Here is a 23,844-nt window from a genome sequence, read left to right as displayed (position 1 = left end):
TAATCCTACGTGTTTGGCCAAGCTGGATGCTGATCAAGTAATTCAGTGATCAGGTCACAGATTTGGATCTGAGCATGTGTGGGCAGCATTAGTAGCAGCATAAGCTAAGACTTTGTTTTCAGACACAACACCTATTTTTGCTGGAGATAGGGCTTTTCTATGTTTAATAAATATTCCCTGTAGTCACCGCTTTGAGCTCCATACAAACGTTTCCTAGATAAAGTGTAGGAAATATGCCATTTAAGTAATCTGCTGTTCTGTTGCCATATCTTACGATGTAATTCTAAGCAGGGTTTCCCTTCTTTCACTCCAGTTCCCAGCATGCAGTTCATTAAGGACCTGTTCACGGTAAAGGAGAAGGATGCATTACTGCATGTTCCTGTCCTACGTACTGGAGATTTAAGTTATGAGTCTTCAGTACGTTGCTACACACAGTCTCAGTCTGCTCATGTGATGGATGACTTTGAAGAAAGAAGAAATTCTGATGATGCCCGTATAATATTTCTGAAGGGAGAAAAAGTAAGCAGCTCTTTAATGACTAGTTTCTGTTATTAAGTATTAAACAGGTCACTTTTGAAAACCCTCCATCTTTATTATTAGACCTCTCCATGTATCTCCTAAGAGCATAGTGTGGATCACAATATTGAATAGGAAGAGGAGCAGAGGGCTTTGACTTTTGAGGAGAAGACCAAGTAGAGGATTTATATCCATCGAGGTGGGAAGTGTGTGCTGAATGCAGAACCTGATTGGACAAGAGCCATTGCCATCCAGTCAGGTGCCATATTCACTCCACTCCTTCTGGTCTAGCAAACTGAATCTCTAAGACAGGTTTAATCTGCAAGTGATGAAAGCTTTCTGCTTTTCTTCTAAAACAAAGCAGTAGGTGTAGAAGAAGTGGGGTCAGGGATCCAAGTGCTAAGAGGAAGGTGGGTGGGACTGGTACTTTCTATAAAGAATAATTTCTTTAAAAGTTGTCAACTCCATGATGTCATCTAACTGTTCTTATTGATACATGTACTATTGAGCAATCCTGAAAAGAACATGGTATATATAATTATGCATCCCTTTCAACAGTTGAAAAATTGTACAGTATTAATCAATGATGACTCAGTGTTTGAGCCAGAAGAGCAGTTTAAGATCTACCTCAGTAATCCCCTTGGTAATCACTGGAGTGGAGCGAGAGTTGGGAAGACCGACATGGCCACCATTACTATTTCAAACGATGAGGATGGTGAGTGTTATCCTTACAAGAGGACTATTACCCATAAATACATTTAAATGTAACTAAACTTTGCTATTTATTTAAATATTTTTTTTAAAAAAGTAAAAGTTTGTACTTTTTCTGATGATATCCATGTATCATTACTAGTTACATAATTTTGTGTGCTTTTAAATGGAGAAATAAAGTCTAACATTAATATCAAATAAATCCTAGCACTGTACTTTCTGAAATTTCTTTTTTTTTGTAGGCACATATAATACAGTTTACCAAGTAATATAACATCGTACTATTTTATTAATTAAGCTTTATAATTATCATGATTTAGTATTGTTTTTCTACCCATAGCACCAACCATTGAATTCGAGGAGTCTACTTATCAAATTCGAGAACCTCAGGAACCAGATGGAGTAGCTAATTTAAACATCAAGGTGATCAGACGGGGAGACCAGAACAGGACATCCAAGGTCCGTTGTAGCACAAGAGATGGATCTGCTCAGTCAGGAGTTGATTATTATCCAAAAAGCCGGGTTCTAAAATTCAGTCCTGGTGAGTAATATTTACAAACAACTCAGGTAGTTAATATATAAATCAAATAATTGACAGATATATATTTGTGTCTTATCTTGTAAATGAAACACATTCACATGTCTGTAGTACATTTTGTAAATTATCTTTAATATTTGTTTTATTTGTGTTTTTTACTTTTTATTTTCTTTTATCATTTAGTCCCAGGCCATTTATAAGGTTACATTCTGTATTTTATGACTTGTCATTTGTATTTTATTGTGCCTGTAATTTAATTTTTATATGTATTTATCTCAAGACATGTAAAATTATTCAAACCATCAGTTCTGTTGTAGAAATACAAATTGTAAATCTGAGTAGAAGGAACTAATCTTGGTTACACAGGCTGCAATTTTGGACCAAAGTTATAAACTTTTATTGATAAAACGCCAACATATTAAGCAGTGCTTTTCAGAAATCTTTGTCCCATTGCAGCTTACAGTCTAAATTCTCTGTCATACAACACAGTCACATTATGTTTTTGGAGTGTGGGAGGAAACTGTAGCACCCAGAGGAAACCCACACAATCAGAGGGAGAACATACAAACTCCACAGATAGGGCCATGGTCAGAATAGAGCCCATGGACCCAGTGCTGTAGGGCAGCAATGATACCCTCTGCGTGACCATACCGCTCATAGTTGACTCATTATCTCTGTAGGCATGGCACCAAGATGACCATGATACCCAATAGTGATCTTGTCGACATCGGTAGGATCAATACCGTGCATGTTGGACCTCTGTAAGCCTTTGCACATTCATGTCCAGGACCCAGACATCAGTGACGCTAGACATGTTCTGACTACTTATTTCAAGTGCAAAATCTCTTTAATTAAAATTGGACAGTGATCCTCCTCTGGCATTTGCAGCCAATTAAAAAGAACCATTGTGTTTTAGCAGTAATATAAACATAATAATAATAGAAGTATGAAAATTGTTTCCACCAATCAGTTGTTTAGGTAGCACTTACATCAATGACACTGTTTTTCGAGATATTGCATAGTTTATTTATATCACTAAATTTCACTAAATGTAAGCCAAATAAACCAAGCTTTTATTTTCTAGCAAAGAAAATAAGAAAAAACCCATGTACATTAACATATGTCTATATCCTTCATTATCTGCAGGTGTTGACCACATCTTTTTTAAGGTGGAAATCTTGTCAAATGAAGACAGGGAGTGGCATGAATCCTTTTCACTGGTTCTTGGACCAGATGATCCTGTGGAAGCCGTGCTTGGGGATATCACAACTGCAACCGTCACTATTCTGGACCAGCAGGCAGCCGGAAGTCTTATATTACCATCACCACCTTTAGTAAGTACTGCATCATTAAATGAATGATGTTACAAATATTATCAACAGGGCCTGATCAACCACTAGGCTGACCAGGCTGCAGACTGGGGCGCTGGGTCCCGGGGGGCGCTGCACTGTGGGTATTTTTTAACTTTTTTATTTTTTTAAAAAAAAAATTAATTTTTTTTTTTTTTTTAATTTTTTTTTTTTCTTCATTCATTTTTTTTTTCGGGGTGGGGGAGGGGGGGGGTCGCCGCTGGGGATCGCCGCGGGGGGGTGGAGGGCTCGACGATCAAAAGCATTGGTGGTCAGTGGTTAGCAACACACAGCCAATCGCCAGGCTGCCTGTTGCTGTGCAGCAGACAGGAAGCAGGACGTCTTCACTTCCTATCTGCTGATCTGAGGAGAGGAGCGACGCTGGCACAACTACAGGTAAGTGAAGGGGGGAACTGCCCTGCATATCTATAGGGAGGGGGGGGAACTGCCCTGCATATCTATAGGGAGGGGGGGGAACTGCCCTGCATATCTATAGGGAGGGGGGGAACTGCCCTGCATATCTATAGGGAGGGGGGGGGGAACTGCCCTGCATATCTATAAGGAGGGGGGGAACTGCCCTGCATATCTATAGGGAGGGGGAGAACTGCCCTGCATATCTATAGGGAGGGGGAACTGCCCTGCATATCTATAGGAAGGGGGGGAACTACCCTGCATATCTATAGGGAGGGGGGGAACTACCCTGCATATCTATAGGGAGGGGGGGGGACTACCCTGCATATCTATAGGGAGGGAGAGGGGGGACTGTCATGCATATGTATAGGGAGGGAGAGGGGGACTGTTATACAAATCTATAGGGTGGGAGGGGGGGGCTGCCATGAAAATCTATAGGGAGGTAGAGAGGTTGATATGTATGAAGGAGGGCAGAGGAGGGGGGCTGATATATGTGACTGGGGGAGTTTTGATGTGACGGGGCGGGGGATAGCTAGCTAGCAGAGTGGAGGTAAGGAAAATAGCTGCAAGGGGGATGGATGCAGGGTGGGAGGTAAAGAAAATGGCTGCAGCAGGGGTTAAGGAAAATGGCTGTGCGGGGGGGGGGGGGTTTGGTTAAGGAAAATGGCTGCAGGGGGTATTTAAAAAATAGAGCAGCTTTGGGGGGCAGAATCTCATGATTGTGTGGTGGTCACATGGGTGGTCTCAGCAATCACTAGAATACTAAATATTAGTGAGATGGGGCTGGTAGAGGTTTGTATTTGATTGACAACAAATATTCAGATATTGCTTATATATGTCTGTCCAATGGGGTACTTTTAGCTGGCCATAATGGAGTGTTTTGTTTTAACTAAAGGGCCTAATCATTCAGGGTTTGCATTATAATACATTTTTGCATTTTCAAAAAAGGACGCCAACTTTCCAGAAGCCAGCGAGAGGATAACAAAGTTGCAAGAGAGAAGAGCAAGGACAGGTAAGAGACAATGGCACAATCTGTCTAAATTTGAATGCTGGAGAATACACCTGAACATTCATATTCAGGAGTGTTCCTATACACCTATATATTCGGAGGAGGGGGGGGGCGCTGCGGCCGTATTAGCCTAGGGCGGCCAGAACCCTTAATCAGGCCCTGATTATCAACAATCACAGAGAGTCATTCACATTCCTGAATACAGTATTAAACTAGGGCTCATTCATTAAACCCTATGAAGAAACTGTCAATAGTATTTGACATCCAACATGAATGCAGCCTTTTATGAATGAAGTCATCCAAAAATCCTTAAGAGAAAGCCTAATCTTTGACTCCCTAAGCAACCACTTAAGATTGTGTAATAGTAGCGCTTGCCTTGACACCTCTGACCTGATGTCAAATTTACATTTTCTTGTCTGTTTGCATTGGAAGGATCGCCACTAAAATTTACATTTTCTTGTGTCTGTCTGCATTGGAAGGATCGCCACTAAAATGCACTTTTTTTTCCACCCGCCTCTTTATTCTTGCTTCAGTAATCATGTTCTGCAAAATTAAATCTCGTTTTTGCTTTGTTCCTCAATACCATTAACAGCAGGGTCCACTCCATACTTTCTATAGAAGTAAACAGAGAGATTGTATTGCACCAATTATTCAGAGTTATATTCCCCAAAGTAACATGTCATAACACCACAATTGTCTAGTGGTTCTTATATAAGACTTCATCAGCGTGCTACCAAAAACTTGAATACAATGTACAAAAAGAATGAAAGGAAGTTTGTTAAAAATTGGGTGCACAATAACTCAGTAATAATGTTGTAGAATATTTTACTAGGCGGAACGTCTGGTAATTACTAAAATATAACTTTTATTAGTATCTTTAAAAATGGTAACAACCAATTTAATACAGTGAAATATCTAAAAGAAGGAAAAGAAAAGTGCTGGTGATCAAACAAACAATGTGTCTTAAAATAGCTGGTATGTCTCATTTTAACCCCTTATTATCTTAGAGTTAAAGCTTATTGTATGATTGTAGATAACGCTAATAAAAGTAATATTTTTGTAATTACCAGACGTTCCTCCTAGCAGAATATTCTACAACATTATTACTGAGTTATTGTGCACCCAATTTTTAACAAACTTCCTTTCATTCTTTTTGTCCACTCCATTCTTTGCAAGTTACACCCTCGCTCCACCCAACTCCTCTCCTTTGCCGTGCAAACATCTGCTCCTCAAACCTTTGTGCGCCACAAATCTGTGTGCCTTGGTGCAAAACCAGGCGCATGGCCATACTTATGCTGATTTGGAACTTCATAAATGAACTCCAGTGTAAACAAATGAATATATATTGTGATTGAGTAGCGTTTGGGAGTATTGCCAGTTCTAGAGGATCGTAATCCCTGTGACGTTCTGATGAACTTTAACAAATACAGTCTTGTTTCACATCTACAATATTTCCCTTCCGGTAAATGCTCAGTTGCCTTCTACTCTTCTATAACACAGTCTTTCCTGAAACATACTGTAGCTATATGGGTCCCAACAGGAGTTATTCTCAGTAGTAAAGGTTAATTATTGTTCTAGGAAGAGGAGAGGTTATTATAGCCTTCCCATAATACAATATTTATATTTTCCTTTCCATGTATACTTGCTGCTGACCTTTTACTTGCTTAATAATAGTCAGACTTTTTCTTTTGTATACTGTTTCTCTTGAAATAAATATTTACTCTGCATAATTACGGTGGCTTATAAATCTTATACTATTGTGGAGCTGGGAGGAGGATTGGTTTGCTCATAAAAATATGAATTATTGATAGAATTCACTGTGCAGTTAGATATGAGTCATTACCTGTACCATAGGTAATTAAAATGAATGTACTGTTATCTCAAAATATATGTAAATTCAGAAGAATTGCCTAACTTGTAATGTCACCTGTTGCTGTCTGTCGCATTTATTGCTTATCCTCAGAGTTTAATATCGTCATGAAATGATCACATTAAATTACTTGTAGCAAAGTTAATTAAATGAAAGGCTGTAATTTTACCATTAACCTGTCAGACAGAGCCTGGGTCATTATGTCATTATGTATTTGTTATGTTGCAGTTTGTGCACTTCTCCATGCATACGACTAGTGAATGGTAATGTATTTAATCTTTAAAGTGTACCGGTTGCCTACACACAGTGGAGGTAGCCATCTTACATCTGAACCAAAATTCATGATAATGCAGTCTATACTTTCAGTAGGAACCATGTGCCTTGTGCCTCTGTATTGACGCCTGTTCTTACTGGCTTAATATTGTGTCAGCCTACAAAATGGCTTTATCCACTGTGTGCATGTTATGGGTACAATTTAAGTTGCTCTTTGAATTTGCCCTCAGGTTGTATCCTTGGCTGACTATGACAATGTGGAGGAAGTCACAAAGGAGGGCGTAAAGAAATCCCCGTCTCCTGGGTACCCCCTGATATGTGTCACCCCATGTGACCCACACTTTCCAAAATACTCTGTGATGAGGGAGCGGTGTGAGGAGGCCGGAATCAACCAGTCCACCATCTTGTTCAGCTGGGAAGTGGCAGCACCCACTGATTCCAATGGGGCTAGATCTCCCTTTGAGACAGTGACTGATACCACCCCTTTTACTGGTGTAAATCACATGGTGAGTACCAACCGTAATTCCAGTGATTATGATTTATTAACAGATCTGCTGCAAACACTTCCACGGATATCCTTACAAGACCTTAGGGTTGTAGCACAGTTCAAAGTCACCACCAGACTCCACGGTGGCATTTTTCAATAAATATGGTTTACAAGCACATCGTTCAGGGCAGCCAACTGTAGATAAATGTTGTTCGCCCTGATAAGCTGTTTATAAAAAGTATCATCATACCTGGGTGTGCTTTGTTTTCATTGATAATTATGCTTTGAATTGTGGACCATTTCCAAGATAGTCCATGTGACATGCGTGGGAAGGGTGAGCATAAATGATGCTTCTTGCCTTTGGCAAAACACCTAATGTAAGTGTCAGTCTCTCAGAAATATGACTGTAATAACAGCTATGAGATATCTTTATACATCCTATTACAAAATATAGGACATTTGCACTGTATTCACAGAAAACAGTAGTGCCAATTCAATACCTAAAATTCAGTTTTAACATGAAAAGAAAAAAGTACCTTTTGTAGAGCTGTATTGTGTAGAGCTGTATTGTGGTGTCTGTAAAATGTGAAGGATTTTCACACAGAGTGTGATCTGCCAGTATTTATTCCACCTTACCCAGTGGTGTGGCATCTAGGGTTTCATCAGTCAAGCTTGGTTCCGATAGGCCCATACAGTGACTCACCATCACTTACCAGACATGTATTTTGGCACCTGCACAGACACTCACTACAGGTACCCAGGCTCCGATTCCCTACCCCAACCCTGTCTCCCTGTCAGACTAGGTAGCAGGACCTGTGTTCAGCATTCCATTGGCACGGTTTATCTACTTCCATCCATAGCCTCTACATGTCTCTGATGTGCATCTGTCATCAGAGAGATATTCATGGCACTGGGAACATCTGTGATCAGAGAGGTGCTCACAGTACTGTATGGGCCCTGAGTGGGGCAGATACTCATAATGTATAAAGTTATGAGATTTGGGGTTGAGTTGTATCTATAGTGGAGAGGATTTTTGTTCCTTGGGGAAGGAGGTTTCTCTGCAGCGATGGGATCTCTGTGCAATGAGAGTGATCACTGTGCATTGGGCTATATGTACAGAGGAACCCCTGTTCATTGCTGCTTCCATACCCTGTACGCATTGTAGCCTCAAGCTGCATTACACACTCCGCAATGGCGACAGTGAAGGCAGGTTTGGGGGGACTCTGCCACATATTTGTACCAGGGATCTTGAACTATACTACTGCGTGATTTTCAATGTTGTTTTCTACACGTGTCATCAGTGTATTGATTTGTTGTAGTAAGTGAGGTCACTGAAATATTATTTTCCATTTTTAAATTTAGAACTTCAAGCTCACAAAGTTGAATAAGAATAATCACTTATTCTTCATCCTCATTTTCATGTAACCAGTACATAGAAATAGCAGCTGTACTCAACATAATATGAAAGAAAAACATCATGTGATTTGAATACATTCTGTTAATTCACCAGTAACGCCTCATCAATGTCACCCATGTTACTCTTGTTCTGATGCTTCTCCCATTTAGTATTTTGGTTGGTAACCCAGCAACATATTCAATTAATGGAAAGCAGGAACAAAGTATTACAATTAATGAAAACAAATCAGGTTTATCTTATTAATATAAAGTATATGTGTATATATTATACTGCTACTAGTTTTCAAGTAGATGTGACCTCTGTTTTTTATTTTCCATGTTAAAAAGGTGCTGGACAGTATTTATTTCAGCAGACGTTTCCATGTCCGATGTGTTGCCAAAGCAGTGGACAAGGCTGGACATGTGGGAATGCCACTGAGAAGCAATATAGTGACAATAGGAACAGACAATGCCATCTGCCATACGCCAGTGGTGGCGGGCACTGCAAGAGGGTTCCAGGCTCAGTCTTTTATTGCAACACTGAAATATCTGGATGTCAAACACAAAGAACATCCCAACAGGTATGCGATTTCAGCTGGTTACTGAGCTAAAACATCTCCTGTGAAGTAGAATCAAAATAACGTATACGATCAAAAATCCAGAAACAGTTTGGCAGAGATTAGCTCTGTCATATCAATTCGCCGGTAGCATTTTCGTTAATAAAGGCTTACAGCAAAATATTTAATTGGGTCTACCACAGTGCAGGGGGGCTGCTCATAGGTTTATAGACAAGGGTTAGCCCTGAGAAAAGAACAGAGATACAATTAGTGCATTAAACAGGAGGAGAATTGTATGCAACCCCCACATCTGCAATACAAATATGCAGAGTGGATGTTTCTATAATGATTTGTATAATGGGTACCCTCTGACATCAGAATGTGCAGATTATATATTTTACCTCCACAGCTCCTCCCATTACTGTTTACCAGTTGCTGATAACGCTGATCACTTGTCACCTACTAATACTGTGTATAGTGAAGCATTTTAATAGGGAGCATTTTTTTATTTTTATTTTTAAATTGTGGATGGGTAAAAATGTTACTCATTTTACTGACTCTCACTAAATTTACTGACAGTTGGCAACCATGATAACAACTCCTATATGTTTTTAACTGTAAATACACTAATGAATGAACTTACTGAGGTTTATTATTTGTAATTTATTGTTGTTTGGTACTGTTGACGGGTGGTTTGGAGTTTGGGGTACAATAAGAAGTAAATAGTGCCGTTCATAGTTTATCTTTTGGTTTCTAAATGCGCACCATACACACAATTTTACTTGCAATTATTTTTCCTCCTAGGATTCATATCTCTGTGCAGATACCACACCAAGACGGCATGCTACCCCTCATTTCTACTATGCCACTGCACAACCTGCACTTCCTGCTGTCCGAGTCTGTTTACCGGCACCAACATGTATGCTCAAATCTTGTCACCATCCGTGACTTGAGAGGCATTTCTGGTAATGTAATTGCGGACTACGTTGACTTAATATTCCATGTGGTTTTTGTTTGTCAATTCCAAGAACGTGCAAGGATATCTGTAGTTCAAAAGTAAACAGTAAAATAGAAGCATAAATTTATTTGCCACATTTCACATGTAGTGTGTTGTTGCCATTCACCATCTCTGTGCTTTCACTACAGATGGGCACTAATATGCAGTCCTGGTATACAAAGCTCACCTGCCCACATGTATGTGCCTGAAACAAAAAATCTTTTTTTACTTTAATGATCTTAAAGAAAGGCAGCACCATTCACTGGGTAGTTCACATCTCTTTCCTTATATTTTTGCATGGCCATCCAAGTAGTATAGGCTGAATGAAGAAGACGCAGTGAATGCAGCACACAACTATGTTACTAAAAGCAGGGCTGGGGAACTAAATGAGAATAATCAATACATTTAAATAAGACTGGGGGCTCTGAGCTGTCCACTAATACTCTCAGACACACTGGCCCTTATGGTATATGCCACATTGCTATCTAGGCCTGCACAGAAGCATTCTTGCTACAGTATCTTATTTTGCTGTTGGCTTTTGTTTTCCAGAAGCAGGATTCTTGGACGAAGTAACATATGACAGCATCGCTGTGGGTCCTGGCTATGATCGTCAATATCAATTTGATCCCAATGTCAGGGAACCAAAGACAGTGCAGCTGTACAAACACCTCAATCTGAAGAGCTGCATTTGGACATTTGATGCATACTATGACATGACAGAACTTATAGATGTCTGTGGTGGAGCCGTGACAGCGGACTTTCAGGTGCAGCCCTAGTATAAAGCTTGCATTGAACCTTATAATGATCACAAATATAAGTTGGAGGCACAGAGGGTAGAAAGTAATAATATAAGCACTTATTTATTGGTGTTATTGGAGTTAACCTAGCATAAATGCTGGTAAGATGCAGAGTCATCTACTATTGGTTTGTCCTATGTTCAGACTAGACTTGAGGCATATCATGTCTCAGACTAGTTGTGAGGCATACCGTGCAGTATGCTAAAGTGTTGCTGTTACAAGAATACCGAGCAAGTACATTTATAGATACATTCTCAAATACAGCAATATGGCGGAAGTATGGTTCATATTTGTATTAATACTCAATGGGGCAGATTCAATTACAAGCGATGTCCCGTCAGACAGTTGCGTGATATACACCTGGTGGGTGCGCTTTAGGGTATTAGGGGAAGTAACAGATTGCTGCTTTTTCCAAGCACCTCTCTCAAGCCTAACATCCCGCAGAGTCTCATCGCCCGAGGCTCCAATGGGACTTTGCATGTAATCGAATTTTCCCCCGTCAGTTACCATCACTGATTTACAAATGGGTTTATTACTGTGAAATGATATTTACACATGATTTCCGATCCATGATAGGTGAGAGACTCAGCCCAGTCTTTCCTGACGGTTCACGTGCCCCTCTATGTGTCCTACATATATGTGACCGCACCACGGGGATGGGCCTCTTTGGAGCACCACACAGAGATGGAATTCTCATTCTTCTATGACACTGTGCTGTGGAGGACTGGTAAGGTGCCCTGGTCTACCGTAGAGACATAGCATCCTAATGCAGGTGTCAGTGACTTATATTTTCAGTAGGTTTCAAGAGAGTAAGGCTGGCAATACTGACTTTATTTTATAAGGGTTGTGCCTAGAGTATAATAAAGGAACCAAAAACATGACAGTCCTTTCTACTGTTTCTTTATATATACATACATATACATAGTTTATTAATAACTAATAAAAGCACCCAATGAGAATTTAGTGCTCTGAAAATTCTGGCATATTCACTACTTTTTATTGATATTTAATAATTTTATTAATATTTTAATAAAGTTTGCTCTGAATTATGTCTTGAATACCATTCCTTGATTGATTTAGATGAATTTGGTCCCTGAAGTTGTTTGTGTGTAATGCAGGTATTCAGACAGACAGTGTTTTGTCTGCCAGGCTTCAGATCATAAGAATATATATTCGTGAAGATGGTCGTCTGGTCATCGAATTTAAAACTCATGCTAAATTCAGAGGTATATTTTATTTTGCTATTTGTCATGTTATTTTGCGATGAGATGGTGATTTGTTTTAATGTTTTGTACTGAATAGTACATGACTATTCAATAATTACAGCCGTGTTTGATTTTCTTAACCTAACAAAAATATTTGTAATAAGCCAGTTTCTGTTCCATTATCCATATTCAACAGCAATGCGCTATTGTTACTGTACATATTCTACATCCTGTGTCAAAACTTTGTGAAACAAATAAATGTGTTTTTCAGTATGGTATACACCATATTATTATTCTTTTTACATCTATAATCAATATACAGTTACTTTCATTATGATACACTAGAGAGAGACAGACTGTAACTTAAACATGTCTAACATATAAATTATGTGAGAGCTTATAGAGGGAGGGAGTAAAGAGAGACATTAGGTACAAATTGGACAAAAATGGTCTTAGTGAACGGAGGAAGTAGAGTGAGTGGAGACGAGAGTCTACATGAGCAATGCCTTTACAACTTCAGTTAACTAAGCCCTAGCTCCTCCCTCCACTTCCTGTTTAGCCAGTTTAGTTTAAGTGCCCAGCGATCGGACTGTGTGTGGGGTGTACTGCAGCCCTATTTAATTTATCGTCAGTATTTTCACTTATTCTTCATTTATTTGTGAATCTTCTGCCTCCGATCATGTGACAGCCGGCGACATACAGAGCCGCAGCTGTGGTTGCCAGCTTCTGCTATTATGTGTATTCACAGCACAAAGCGCAGTGTGCTGTCTGGAGAGGGAGAACGGAGATGCCGTGGAGGTGCCTCTAATGCCAGCCCCCCTCTCACAAAGTGGTTTTAGCCCTCCTAGGAGCCAGGCACAGTCACCGCAGGCTGTGCCCGTCCTCCATTGTTGCTTCAGGTCAGGTCTGCTCGTAGTCCGGCAGCTAAGCCTGCAGTCAAGCAGTCCGCGTGACGGGCATTTTGCCTCTCCGCGGCCGCCAGTGGTGGGAGCCCGCCTTCTCTTGTCCAGGGATCAGTGATTTTAGTCTACCACGAATGCCTGGGTACAGGGAGTTGTGGTCTGAGGGTACAAATACATTCTTTTTGGCCATCCTCCCAGGCAGTTCTTTACTACAGGTTTTCCCGCATGTCCACAAAAGCGGCTGGCTTTTTAAAAAGCGATCCAATCCCTCATTTCTTCCGGAGTGATTATTCCGGTGCTAGATTCACAAAAAGGTTTAGGATTTTAGTCCAACCTTTTTCTGGTGACAAAACCAGACGTCTCATTCAGACCCATTCTGAATCTAAAATCATTGAACACCAAAGTCAGAGTGCCCAGGTTCAAGATGGAGTCTTTACGGTCGGTCATTCACGGCATGGAACAGGGAGATTTCATGGCTCTAGACATTAAGGATGCCTATCTTCTTGTTCCCATCTGGGATGGTCATCAGTCCCTCTTGAGGTTTTCGGTTCTGTCAGAGCATTTCCAACTTCAGGCTCTTCCCTTTGGTCTGGCCACGGCCCCGCGGATCTTCACCAAGATCATGGCAGTCATGGCTGCTGTGTTAAGGTCCAAGGGGATTACAATCATCCCTTACCTGGATGATCTTCTTTTAAACGCGAGTCTCCGGAGGTACTTCTGTCTCATTTCCCAGTAGTGATCCAGAATCTAGAATCCCACGGATGGATTCTCAACTTCAAAAAGTCCAAATTGATCCCATCTCAGCGGATGATCTTTTTGGGACTTTTATTCTACACCCGACAACAGCGTGTGTTCTTACCTCTGGAAAGTTTCTGGCCTTGCAGAAGATGGCGACATCTCTGTTGGTGGCAAAACAGACCTCTGTGCATTTTGGCATGAGAGTTCAAGGCAAGATGGTATCAACTATCGAGGCAGTCCAGTTTGCTCAGTTTCATGCATGGGAGTTCCTTGTGGAACTTCTGTCAAAATGGAACAAATCCCATATGAATCTATTGGGCCAGGTATTCCGCCTATCTCCGCATGTGCGTCAATCGCTTCTTTGGTGGTTGCACAAACAAAATCTCTGCAGTGGTCATCCATTCTCGATCTGGGATTGGACCTTGATCACAACGGATGCCAGCCTTCGGGGTTGGGGTGCCATCTGTCTTCACACTCGCTTTCAGGGTCTTTGAACTCTGAAGGAATCCAAGCTTCCAATCAATGTATTGGAGCTGCAGGCAGTGTTCTGTGTTCTAATAAGCATGCAACATTTGCTGCAGTGAAGGGTGGTAAAGATTCAGTCGAACAATGCCACATTGGTGGCATAGCTCAATCACCAGGGCGGCACCAAGAGTTTCTTAGCCATGCAAGAGACGCACAAGATTTTTCAATGGGCTGAAGCACACGTTCTGGCAGTCATGGCCATCTATTTTGGGAGTAGAAAATTGGGAAGCCGATTTCCTAAGAAGACAGGCAAGTGGTCCCTCTATCCGGAGGTGTAAAGCGAGTAGGTGGACAGGTGGGGTCAGCCAGATGTTGACATGATGTCATCTCGGTTGAACCACAAGGTCCACCTCTTCTACTCTCATGCAAGAGATCCTCTGGCTGTCTTAGTAGACGCCAGGTCTGTTGCTTGGAAATACCGCTTGGCATACCTTTTCCCACCCGTAGCCATGCTTCCACTCGTGTTAAAAAAGGTCAATAGAGAGTGTGTTCCAGTTCTTCTAGTGGCGTCGGATTGGCCTCGGAGGGCTTGGTACACAGACTTGCTCTCCATGGCAGGAGGTCAGTTGTGGCGTCTGCCACTACGCCCAGACCTATTAACTCAAGGACCCTTTGTCATCTAGGTTTGGAATGTCTGGCTTTAACGACGTGGCTGTTGAAGCCATGATCCTAAGAGCTAAGGGTTTTTCCAAGCGTGTGGTGCAAACCATGCTTGCTTGGGCTTGGAAACCGGGTTCAGCCAAGATTTATCGAGTCTGGAGAGCATATATTGCCTGTTGGGAAAAGGGGATAACCTACCTCTTCTTTTCGATTTGTCCAGGTTGCTTATGTTCTTGCAGAATGGCCCAGACGCGAGGTTGCGCCTTAGTTCTCTTAAAGGTACGGTGTCAGCCCTTTCATTCAAGGGGTGCTCCATGTGCAACCTCCATATGTTCCTGCGGTAGCACCATGGGATTTAAATTTGGTGTTGAATGCTTTACAGCATCCGCCTTTTGAATCCTTGGATAGGGTAGATTTAAAATTTCTGACCTGGAAGACTATTTTACTTTTGGTCATCTCTACGACAAGAAGTTTCAGAGCCTGCTGCTTTATCTTGCAAATCTCTGCTTCTAGGTCTTTGGATACAGGGTTTCTATTCATTCTCTCGATGTAGTCCGAGACTTGCACATTTATGTGTGTAGGACTGTGCGCAAAACTGAGGATCTTTTGAGTCTCTATGATGCACACGAGAGGCTGGCCAGCTTTCAAGGTGACTATTGCACAGTGGATTACAGCAGTAATCCATCAGCCTTATAGTGGGGCTGGACAGCCTTTTCCAGATGATCTTCGGGCGCACTCTACAAGGTCTGTGAGTGCTGCCTGGGCGACCACCATGATGCCTCGAGTGAATAGCTGTGTTGGGTGGCCACGTGGTTTTCTGTACACACATTCATTTGCTTTTACAAGTTTATTGTGTTTGTATCCAAGGATGCAAGTTTTGGAAGAAAGGTGCTACATGCCGTTATTTCTAAGCGGCTTTGGGATGTCCCCAATGTCTCCGGTGTCCCCCAAAGAAGCAAAGAAGGATAGAGAAAATATAATTTTTATACTTATGTAAAATCCATTTCTCTTAGTCCATTGGGGGACACCAGGCGCCCACACTTAACGCTCTGGTTTCTCCTACAGTTTGACATATTGTCTTGTTTTTGAGACAATGTTGTTTTTTTCTCTGTTCCTGTTTTCTCTCTTTCTCCGCTTTCTGTGGGCTTGGTTAAACATAAAGTTGCTAAACAGGAAGTGGGGTATAGAGAGGGAGGAGCTAGGGCTTAGTTAACTGCAGATTTAAAGTGCCAGATCGCCCTGTCCCTACTCTATACCCCAATGTCCCCGGTGTCCCCAATGGACTAAGAGAAACTGATTTTACGTAAGTATAAAAATCCTGTTTTAATGCTATGTCAGTTGAGAGTTCTAGAAGTGGCTGTAATTATTTGTGATGGAGGCTTAGGAAATAATTATACTTTACTTTGTAATAAAGCTGCAGTGGAAAGTTCGGGTAAGACTGAACAACATATTTATCTTAATGCTTATGCTCTATGTTTATGTAGACATAAAGAAAAGTGTTTTAAATTTCTATCTTGTTAGGCAAGATTCAATGTGAGAATAAATCTTTTGTAAGTCAGTTATATGTTAGGTTGATGTAAAAATGCACTTTTGTGAATGTGACGTCTGTGGGAATAGGCTATGATAATGCACTTGCTTTTATAAAGACAAATAAAAGAATTTTCATGTATCGTTCATAAAGAGTATTGAAGTTTAACACACATATTTTACCCATTAGTTTATTATTTCAACTGGTAATGGCATACAGTACAGATAAAGGCTGGTATATCTTTTTAAACAATGCCTATCCTTTTATATCCATGTGTGCACAGCAGATAGATTAGACGTGTATGCAAATATTGCCATAATGATAAATAAATATCTATTTTCTTCCATAGGTCAGTTTGTTATGGAGCACCACACTCTGCCTGATCTGAAATCTCGTATCATGGCACCAGACCACTTAGGCGGCATTGAATTTGACCTTCAACCTTTGTGGAGCGCACAGACATTTGACTCTCCATATCAGCTATGGAGAGCTACTAGCTCATACAGCAGGTTTGGAGCATGTACTACATATTGAGTTGCAAATGTCCACAGTTTGTGAGAAAGGAACAACTAATGGGAACCCATATATTGCTTAAGAGTTAGGTGCAAAATTTGATAAACACTAGCCTTTGTGTGATATCTCAATAAAAGTTGTAATACAGAAGAATAGCTTCTTAGTCTGCAGACCACCCTCATTTACAATTATGTAACTATGTATATTTCATCAATAATGATATCTCTGCTTTCAGGAAAGACTACTCTGGAGAATATACCATCTACCTGATCCCTTGTACCGTGCAACCCACCCAACCTTGGGTTGACCCTGGAGATAAACCCCTGGCCTGCACAGCCCATGCTCCAGAAAGGTCAGAATGTTATTTTTCTTTTAGCCTTGTAGTACATTTGTATGTTTGATATGCTTGGCACTGTATTTACATTTGCTATGTACTTAAGTGCAAATTAATGTTACATACTTAGAGAGGTGTCCTGTCTGCTCCTTTAAAAGACTTGCAAACAGGAAGTCTGCAGTGCATTGAAAATAAATGTTCCCCACTACCAAAATTTCATATCATTTTAGTTGTCCAATAAGAGATGCTCTCCAAAATACATAAATATAGGGGATACCTGTAACAGTACAGTATCCTGCAAATATCTAAGGAGATTAGTAAATTAGTTGGCAGATGTCTTACAAAAGTAAGGACAGCATCCTTCAAAAGGGGAAGTGGATTTGTGGGTGGTACAAGATTTCTAGAAATCTTTCCGACTATCATTGACATGTGCCCAGGGGAGGACTGGCATATTTTACACCAGGGGGCAAGGCTCGACTCAGCAGCCTATTAGTGACCCAGCCCAAGGTAGCCCACTATGGGAGCGGCCCAGGCGCAGATGCCCCCCTGCCCCCCAGCCCAGCCAGCCCCTGCATGTGCCTGTAGTTTATGAATATTGGTAGTAAGAGATGTAGAGTGAAATCTGATTTCCAATGTAGATAAAAATGTAAAGGTTATAATAAAAGAATATAATGTGTCATCATTTTCTGTTACTTTACACTGTCTTTCTCTTCTTCTCTTTAGATTTCTCATTCCTATTGCCTTTCAGCAGACTAATCGCCCAGTGCCTGTAGTGTATTCATTAAACACTGAATTCCAGTTGTGTAACAATGAAAAGATTTTCTTGATGGATCCCACCAAGACTGAAATGTCACTGGCAGAGATGGACTATAAGGGAGCCTTCTCCAAAGGTAAAGTCTTACGCATGACAATCGATTCTCATGTGATAAACAAGTTACAGACCTAAATTTTCATAAAAGCTATGTAAGTTGGAATATTTTAATCTTACATTAAATAATTTGAAATAAAAAAAGCAATTATATAAATTAGAGAATAATATTTTGGCTCTACTCTATTTCCTCTGCAAAATAATGAAAGCAAAAATGATATATACTGCTAAAGAAAAATGACCGAAGAACACTTATGGTTTGCTCACATATTCGGGCAAGGTGAGCTAGCTCACCTATATATGTACACAGTAGTAAATGTTTGCTCATGTGTATACAGTACTCAGAACGCCCATAGGTTTTCTTATTTATTTTATCTCTTTCCCACTGCAAATATATAAATTTGAATGTTTATTTTTCAGCTTTCTGTGTCCTATAATGGTTATTAGCTGCATTAGATAATAATTTTTGTCTCATGCATACGGCAGTAAAAAGAAAGTATGGGGTGGTGTATGTAGACCCAGCAAACCTCTTGTTAAAGGGTGCCCTAGTTTTCAGTTTAAAGGAAAACAACAGTACAAGTTATATTGCACAGATGCAACTGCAGAATTTGTCACTGACTGTCAATGAGTTGCATGTGTTCAATCTCTTGTAGGACAAACCCTGTATGGAAGAGTACTCTGGAATCCAGACCAGAACCTCAATTCTGCATACAAGCTTCAATTGGAGAAGGTTTACCTCTGCACTGGGAAAGATGGATATGTGCCTTTCTTTGACCCGACTGGAACTATTTATAATGAGGGGCCTCAGTATGGTTGTATTCAACCTAATAAGAACTTAAAGCACCGGTTTTTGCTCTTGGTAAGCATGGTTTCTTCCAAAAACATTTACCAAATGGTAAAATACTTTTTTATAGTGCCTCATTGACAATACAGGTACAAAATTACATATAGAAAATCATGTTGAATTCTTGTTTTTTACATAAATGCTGAACAGGGTACTGGTGTTGCCATATTACATATTAGGGATGTGCACCGGCCACTTTTGGTGTTTTGTGTTTTGGATTTGGATTTGCTTGAGGTTTTGGGTTCGGATTTGTTTCGCAAAACACCTGACGAAAGGTTTTGGTTCGGATTTAAAGTTTTGGATTCGGAATTATTTTGAAAAAAACATAAAAAGTGCTAAAAACCAGTTTTGTGGTTTTTTTTTCACTCCTACGCTATTATTAACCTCAATAACATTCAATAACAATCATTTCTACTAATTTCCAGTCTATTCTGAACACCTCACAATATTGTTTTTAGGCCAAAAGGTTGCACCGAGGTAGCTTGAGCACATAATGCCAAAAAAAGAGGTACAAGATGGAATTGTTCTGGATACTTCCTTCCACCCCTCGCGAGATTCGACGCGAGACTTGGACGACAGAGCCTCGTTTTCAATTTTTTGCCCGCCGGAAATATCCGAACAGTGCTCGGATCCCGTTCGGATCCGCACTGTTTGGGTGGGCTCGGATTAGCGGAATCCGAGCCCGCTCATCTCTATTACATATGTATGAATCACATTTCTTGTATTTGTGGTGTTGCAATCTATGTAAGTAATATTTAAGTCGTTTTATAATAAAGACTAAAAAAAGGACCAAATGCACAGTATGAACGCATTTGCAACCAAAATGCAGATGCAAAATGCGTTCACACTAAAACACACAATAATGGATTACATTGTGGTAGTGTAAGTCATACTGGTTATACCAAACAGGATCTTCCCTGGATTTTGGGCAGTAAAAATGTGGTAAACAAGGATGTGTGGTGGTTGTGTCAGTGGGCCTGAGACATTAAGGAGAGCAAGGCAAAAAAAGTAGTAAATTTGCTCCGGGACAAACCATGTTACAATGTAAGGGGTGCAACTTAGTTTATTTAGCATGTAAGGTAAACACTGGCTGTTTTTTTCACGTAGCACACAAATACTTGATAGCTTTATTTTTACACTGAACTTTAAAGTTTATCTAGCACATGCCCTACACCAAATATAAATCTATCCCCATATTTAAATTCCCTCCTCCTCCAATACAACATGGTTTTGGCAAGGTGCAAAGTTACTCATTGTTTTTGCTTTGCTCTCCTTAATGAATCAGACTCCGTGTGTTTATCTTACATTATTTATTTGCAGCTGCAATACAGTTCCCAATGGGCATGGGATGCCAGAACATGCTGGTGCTTATAGTTCTAGTACTAGTGCCAGCATGTTTTTGCAGCCTTCAGTATGCTGGCACTTGTAGTTCTTTAATTCCCAAACAGTTTAGGGTTGACAGGTCTTACCGGGACCAGTAGTGCACCAGCAAAATAAATTATTTTACAAAATGTTTTACTCCAATACCCTCTCCTCAGATGTATATGGTGGAGCACTAGTGATTTCAGCACTAGACTGTTTTCTTCTAGGAAGAGGCACATTTTTTTTTTTGCGGGCCCAATTCCCCTAGGGAATTCAGCCATGTGATGAACAGGCTAGAGTTGAGAAATTATGACTAAGGGATCCACACTGTCTTTCCCTGTTATAGTGTCACTGGTTGAGTTTGTCATAGCCTAGTGTTTGTAGCAGATTTTTTTGGTGGTCCCCATGGTATTCATCCCTCTAACTTTGTCATCACCTGTCTAGACTATGAGAACTGCTGCTGGGAACAGCTTTGGGAGGGGTTAAACCGTTTTAATGTATTTATTAGGTCACAGTCAATCTCTAGCGCCACAGTCAGCATAGGATGAGTGGGTTCAGGGTCACTGGTGCCAGGATAGGGGAGGGGGGTCAGGAAGACCTTCCTTTCATGGCAGCACATGGAGGCCCGATGGCAGCTAATCCTTAGGAACTGGGCCCTGGGAGGGACGTGCTTTACCTATCCAGAAACTTTTCCTTGGCTGGCTTTCCTTACTGAAGCAAAGCTGCCAAAAATGAGAGGCAGCAGCCAGCAGTTGCTTCTACTTCCCCCTTCTATTCTCTCCATCTGCAGGGAAATAGTGTGTGAAAGATGGGTGTTTTGTCTCTGCTTCCTAGTGTCTGCTCTGGACTTTGTGTCTGTTTTGCAGTTCCACATCAACATTGAAATTTTGCACTGTAGCTGTCTTCTCTATCTTTCCTCATCTCTCTGCAATGTCTGCTAAGGGGAGTATGTCCAAGGCTAGCCCTGGAAGAGGCATATCAGCAAGTGTGTTTGCCTGCTCCAAGTGCCATACCAAATTTCCTTGTGCCCAGGATAGGACCAGCGATCTCACTTAGATGGCAGAACTAGCCTTGGCTAGAGCCTTAGCACAATCTATTGTGGAGCGTACACAGCTCGCTACACATCTGAGGGAGCTGAGCAAGGATTTTTCATTCTATGCTCCTCCCATAAGAGCCACAGGTAGTTACTCTTCTATCCCTACCTCTCAACAAGGGCCCTTCTGGCTCATGCTCTGCAGCTGCTGATGAGCTGACTAGTGCCCAAGGCCTGGTCAGGGCAGTCCATTGCTGGTTCAGGTTTCCTCTTCCTTAGGAAGGATTATGGAATCCACAAACACTTCTAGTCCAGCGAAATGTCAACTTTCACTGGTTCTTCAGAGTTTGAAAGGATCAGACTTTGAGTTTTCCTCCCAGGAGTAAGCAATGTGCCTGATATCTCTATCCCTTAGATATCCTTTTGCCTTAGCGAAAACTCCAACAAGGAAACAGAGAGTATACAGGATATTAAAGTAATTCTATCGTTTTAAAATAAGCATTGCCCAATCAATTGAATGTGTGTCCAAAGCACAAAGTGATTTATTTTTAACAGATGTAAATAGTCAATAATTTAATACATTATTATATCATGATAAAGTACAGTACAGCACAGCCAATACCAAAAGATAAGTACATACCAATGCAATCGCTTGCGCTCGCTTGCGCACCCACGGGACCCGATGGACAATATTCTGTATAGAATATTGTGTCAGAGTTGACTGAGCCCCAGTGAGATGCAGCTAATATATATACAGTCAGTGTTTCATTGTGAACAATAGAGATGACGTAGATTGTTTCTATAGGTCCAGACGTTAGGTGGGTCCAGGCCAGACAGGTAATAGGTTGATTCAATCTAAGGAATCCAAAGGTGGGGGTCTTCTCTCCAGGGGGTCTGCTCCTTTTCATAGCCAGTATCATACAAAGGTTTTACTCTCTAATATCAATAACTAAAGTATGCAATGTGCGATCTCTTCGCCGATTGCACCGGACAGCTGCTGATGATTAGGGCTTCAATATGATATCAGGCATGACACCTTTCCTATTACCTAAACCTTTAATAACACTACAATGTACATATAATCACTATATATATATATATATATCTATATATATATATATATATATATATAGACTAATAATAAACCGAATACTATCTGCTCCTGAATTACAGTGTAACAGAACCAATATGAAATGATATAAATAACTAACTGTTGTAATGCGAGTGTGTGCGTGCGTATTTTACCGTGCGAATGCACCACGTCACGTAACACGTGGCGTACGCTTCGCAATACGCACGGCAAACCAATATTAAACCAATATACTTTCGTTCATCCAATTATACGACTTCAACAAGGACAGCAGGGAATCATGATTCCTGACAATTTGCTGTTTAAGAGAAAGTAGAAATAGACTGTTTCCTTCCCCTTAGGTGGCGGACCTTTTATGCGAATCATGGACCAATCCAGATCATAGGTGTCAGGTCTCCAACAGGTAATAAGAGAGGCGTCCGAGAAGTTTGACGGACATTCTCGACATGGCTGAGTGCATCTGCTTCTAAGACCAGACCTACTAAGTCAGGAACCTTTGCATCATAATTTCCTTGACTGACTTTAACGGTGTGGCTGTTAAAGTCATGATTCTTAGAGCTGAAGGCTTTTCGGACAGTATGATTCGACAGTGGTCAAGGCCAGATTCGTTATTACAAGGTCTGGAATACCTCCATGTCCTGCTGTGAAAGGAAGGGGCTTTCCTAACTCTTTTTTTTAACTTGGCCTGTTTACTCCTGATGTTAAAGAGGCTGTTACAGGGGCTTGAGCCATAGCTCCTTGAAGGTTCAGGTTTCTGCCCTTTCAGAGAAAACCAGAACTTTTACCAGAAGTGCAGACCTTCTTGCAGGGATAATGAATGTGCAGCCTCCGTATAGCCCCACAGTAGTACCTTGGGATCTCAGTCTGGTGATGACAGCCTTGCAGCACCCTCCCTTTGAACCCTTGTATTCGGTGGAGTTCAAGTTTCTTATCTGGAAGACTAACTTTGTCTTGGCCATCTCCACACCCTGTAGAGTTTCAGAGCTGTTGGCTTTGTTTGTATCAGTTTTTCATCTTTTATAAAGACAGGGCTGTTCTTCATATTAAATTTTCCTTTCAGACAGAAGTGGTCTAAAAGTTCCATATTAGCACATTGTGATCCCTACTTTAGCCTGGGCTAAGTCTCCGGACTCGGTTCGGGGCTTAAGGATTAATGTCCATTGGACCCATGTGTGAAGTGTCTAGGACAGGAGACCACTTGGTCCTTTATGATGCCCACAAGAAAGGTCGGGTGGTGTCTAAACATGCAATTTCTAGTTGGGTTATATTGGTAATTTTCCATAGTTATGTTGGGGTAGGACAGCCAGCTCCTGAAAATGTGATGGCACATTCTACCAGATCTGTGAATGCCTCTTGGGGAGTGCACCACAAGGCGTCAGCTGAGCAGTTGTG

General features: G+C 40.9%; 1 protein-coding gene across 1 annotated transcript in view; it reads left to right on the top strand.

Moving 5' to 3' along the window:
- FRAS1 (Fraser extracellular matrix complex subunit 1) overlaps nt 1–23,844 on the top strand; it is a 410,417-nt gene that overhangs the window by 379,771 nt on the left and 6,802 nt on the right. The window contains exons 59-72 of the mRNA XM_075203987.1: nt 314–519; nt 1,075–1,231; nt 1,568–1,768; nt 2,912–3,099; nt 6,908–7,183; nt 8,908–9,140; nt 9,921–10,081; nt 10,663–10,877; nt 11,487–11,637; nt 12,029–12,136; nt 16,758–16,917; nt 17,157–17,273; nt 17,979–18,145; nt 18,777–18,982. Coding sequence (XP_075060088.1) covers nt 314–519; nt 1,075–1,231; nt 1,568–1,768; nt 2,912–3,099; nt 6,908–7,183; nt 8,908–9,140; nt 9,921–10,081; nt 10,663–10,877; nt 11,487–11,637; nt 12,029–12,136; nt 16,758–16,917; nt 17,157–17,273; nt 17,979–18,145; nt 18,777–18,982 — 2,546 coding nt within the window. The remainder of the gene's footprint in view (nt 1–313; nt 520–1,074; nt 1,232–1,567; nt 1,769–2,911; nt 3,100–6,907; nt 7,184–8,907; nt 9,141–9,920; nt 10,082–10,662; nt 10,878–11,486; nt 11,638–12,028; nt 12,137–16,757; nt 16,918–17,156; nt 17,274–17,978; nt 18,146–18,776; nt 18,983–23,844) is intronic.

The sequence above is a fragment of the Mixophyes fleayi genome, chromosome 1 (assembly GCF_038048845.1).
Source record: "Mixophyes fleayi isolate aMixFle1 chromosome 1, aMixFle1.hap1, whole genome shotgun sequence".
NCBI lineage: Eukaryota > Metazoa > Chordata > Amphibia > Anura > Limnodynastidae > Mixophyes > Mixophyes fleayi.
The sequence above is the reverse complement of the archived record's forward strand: the minus strand, read 5'-3'. Positions and strand labels throughout refer to the sequence as shown.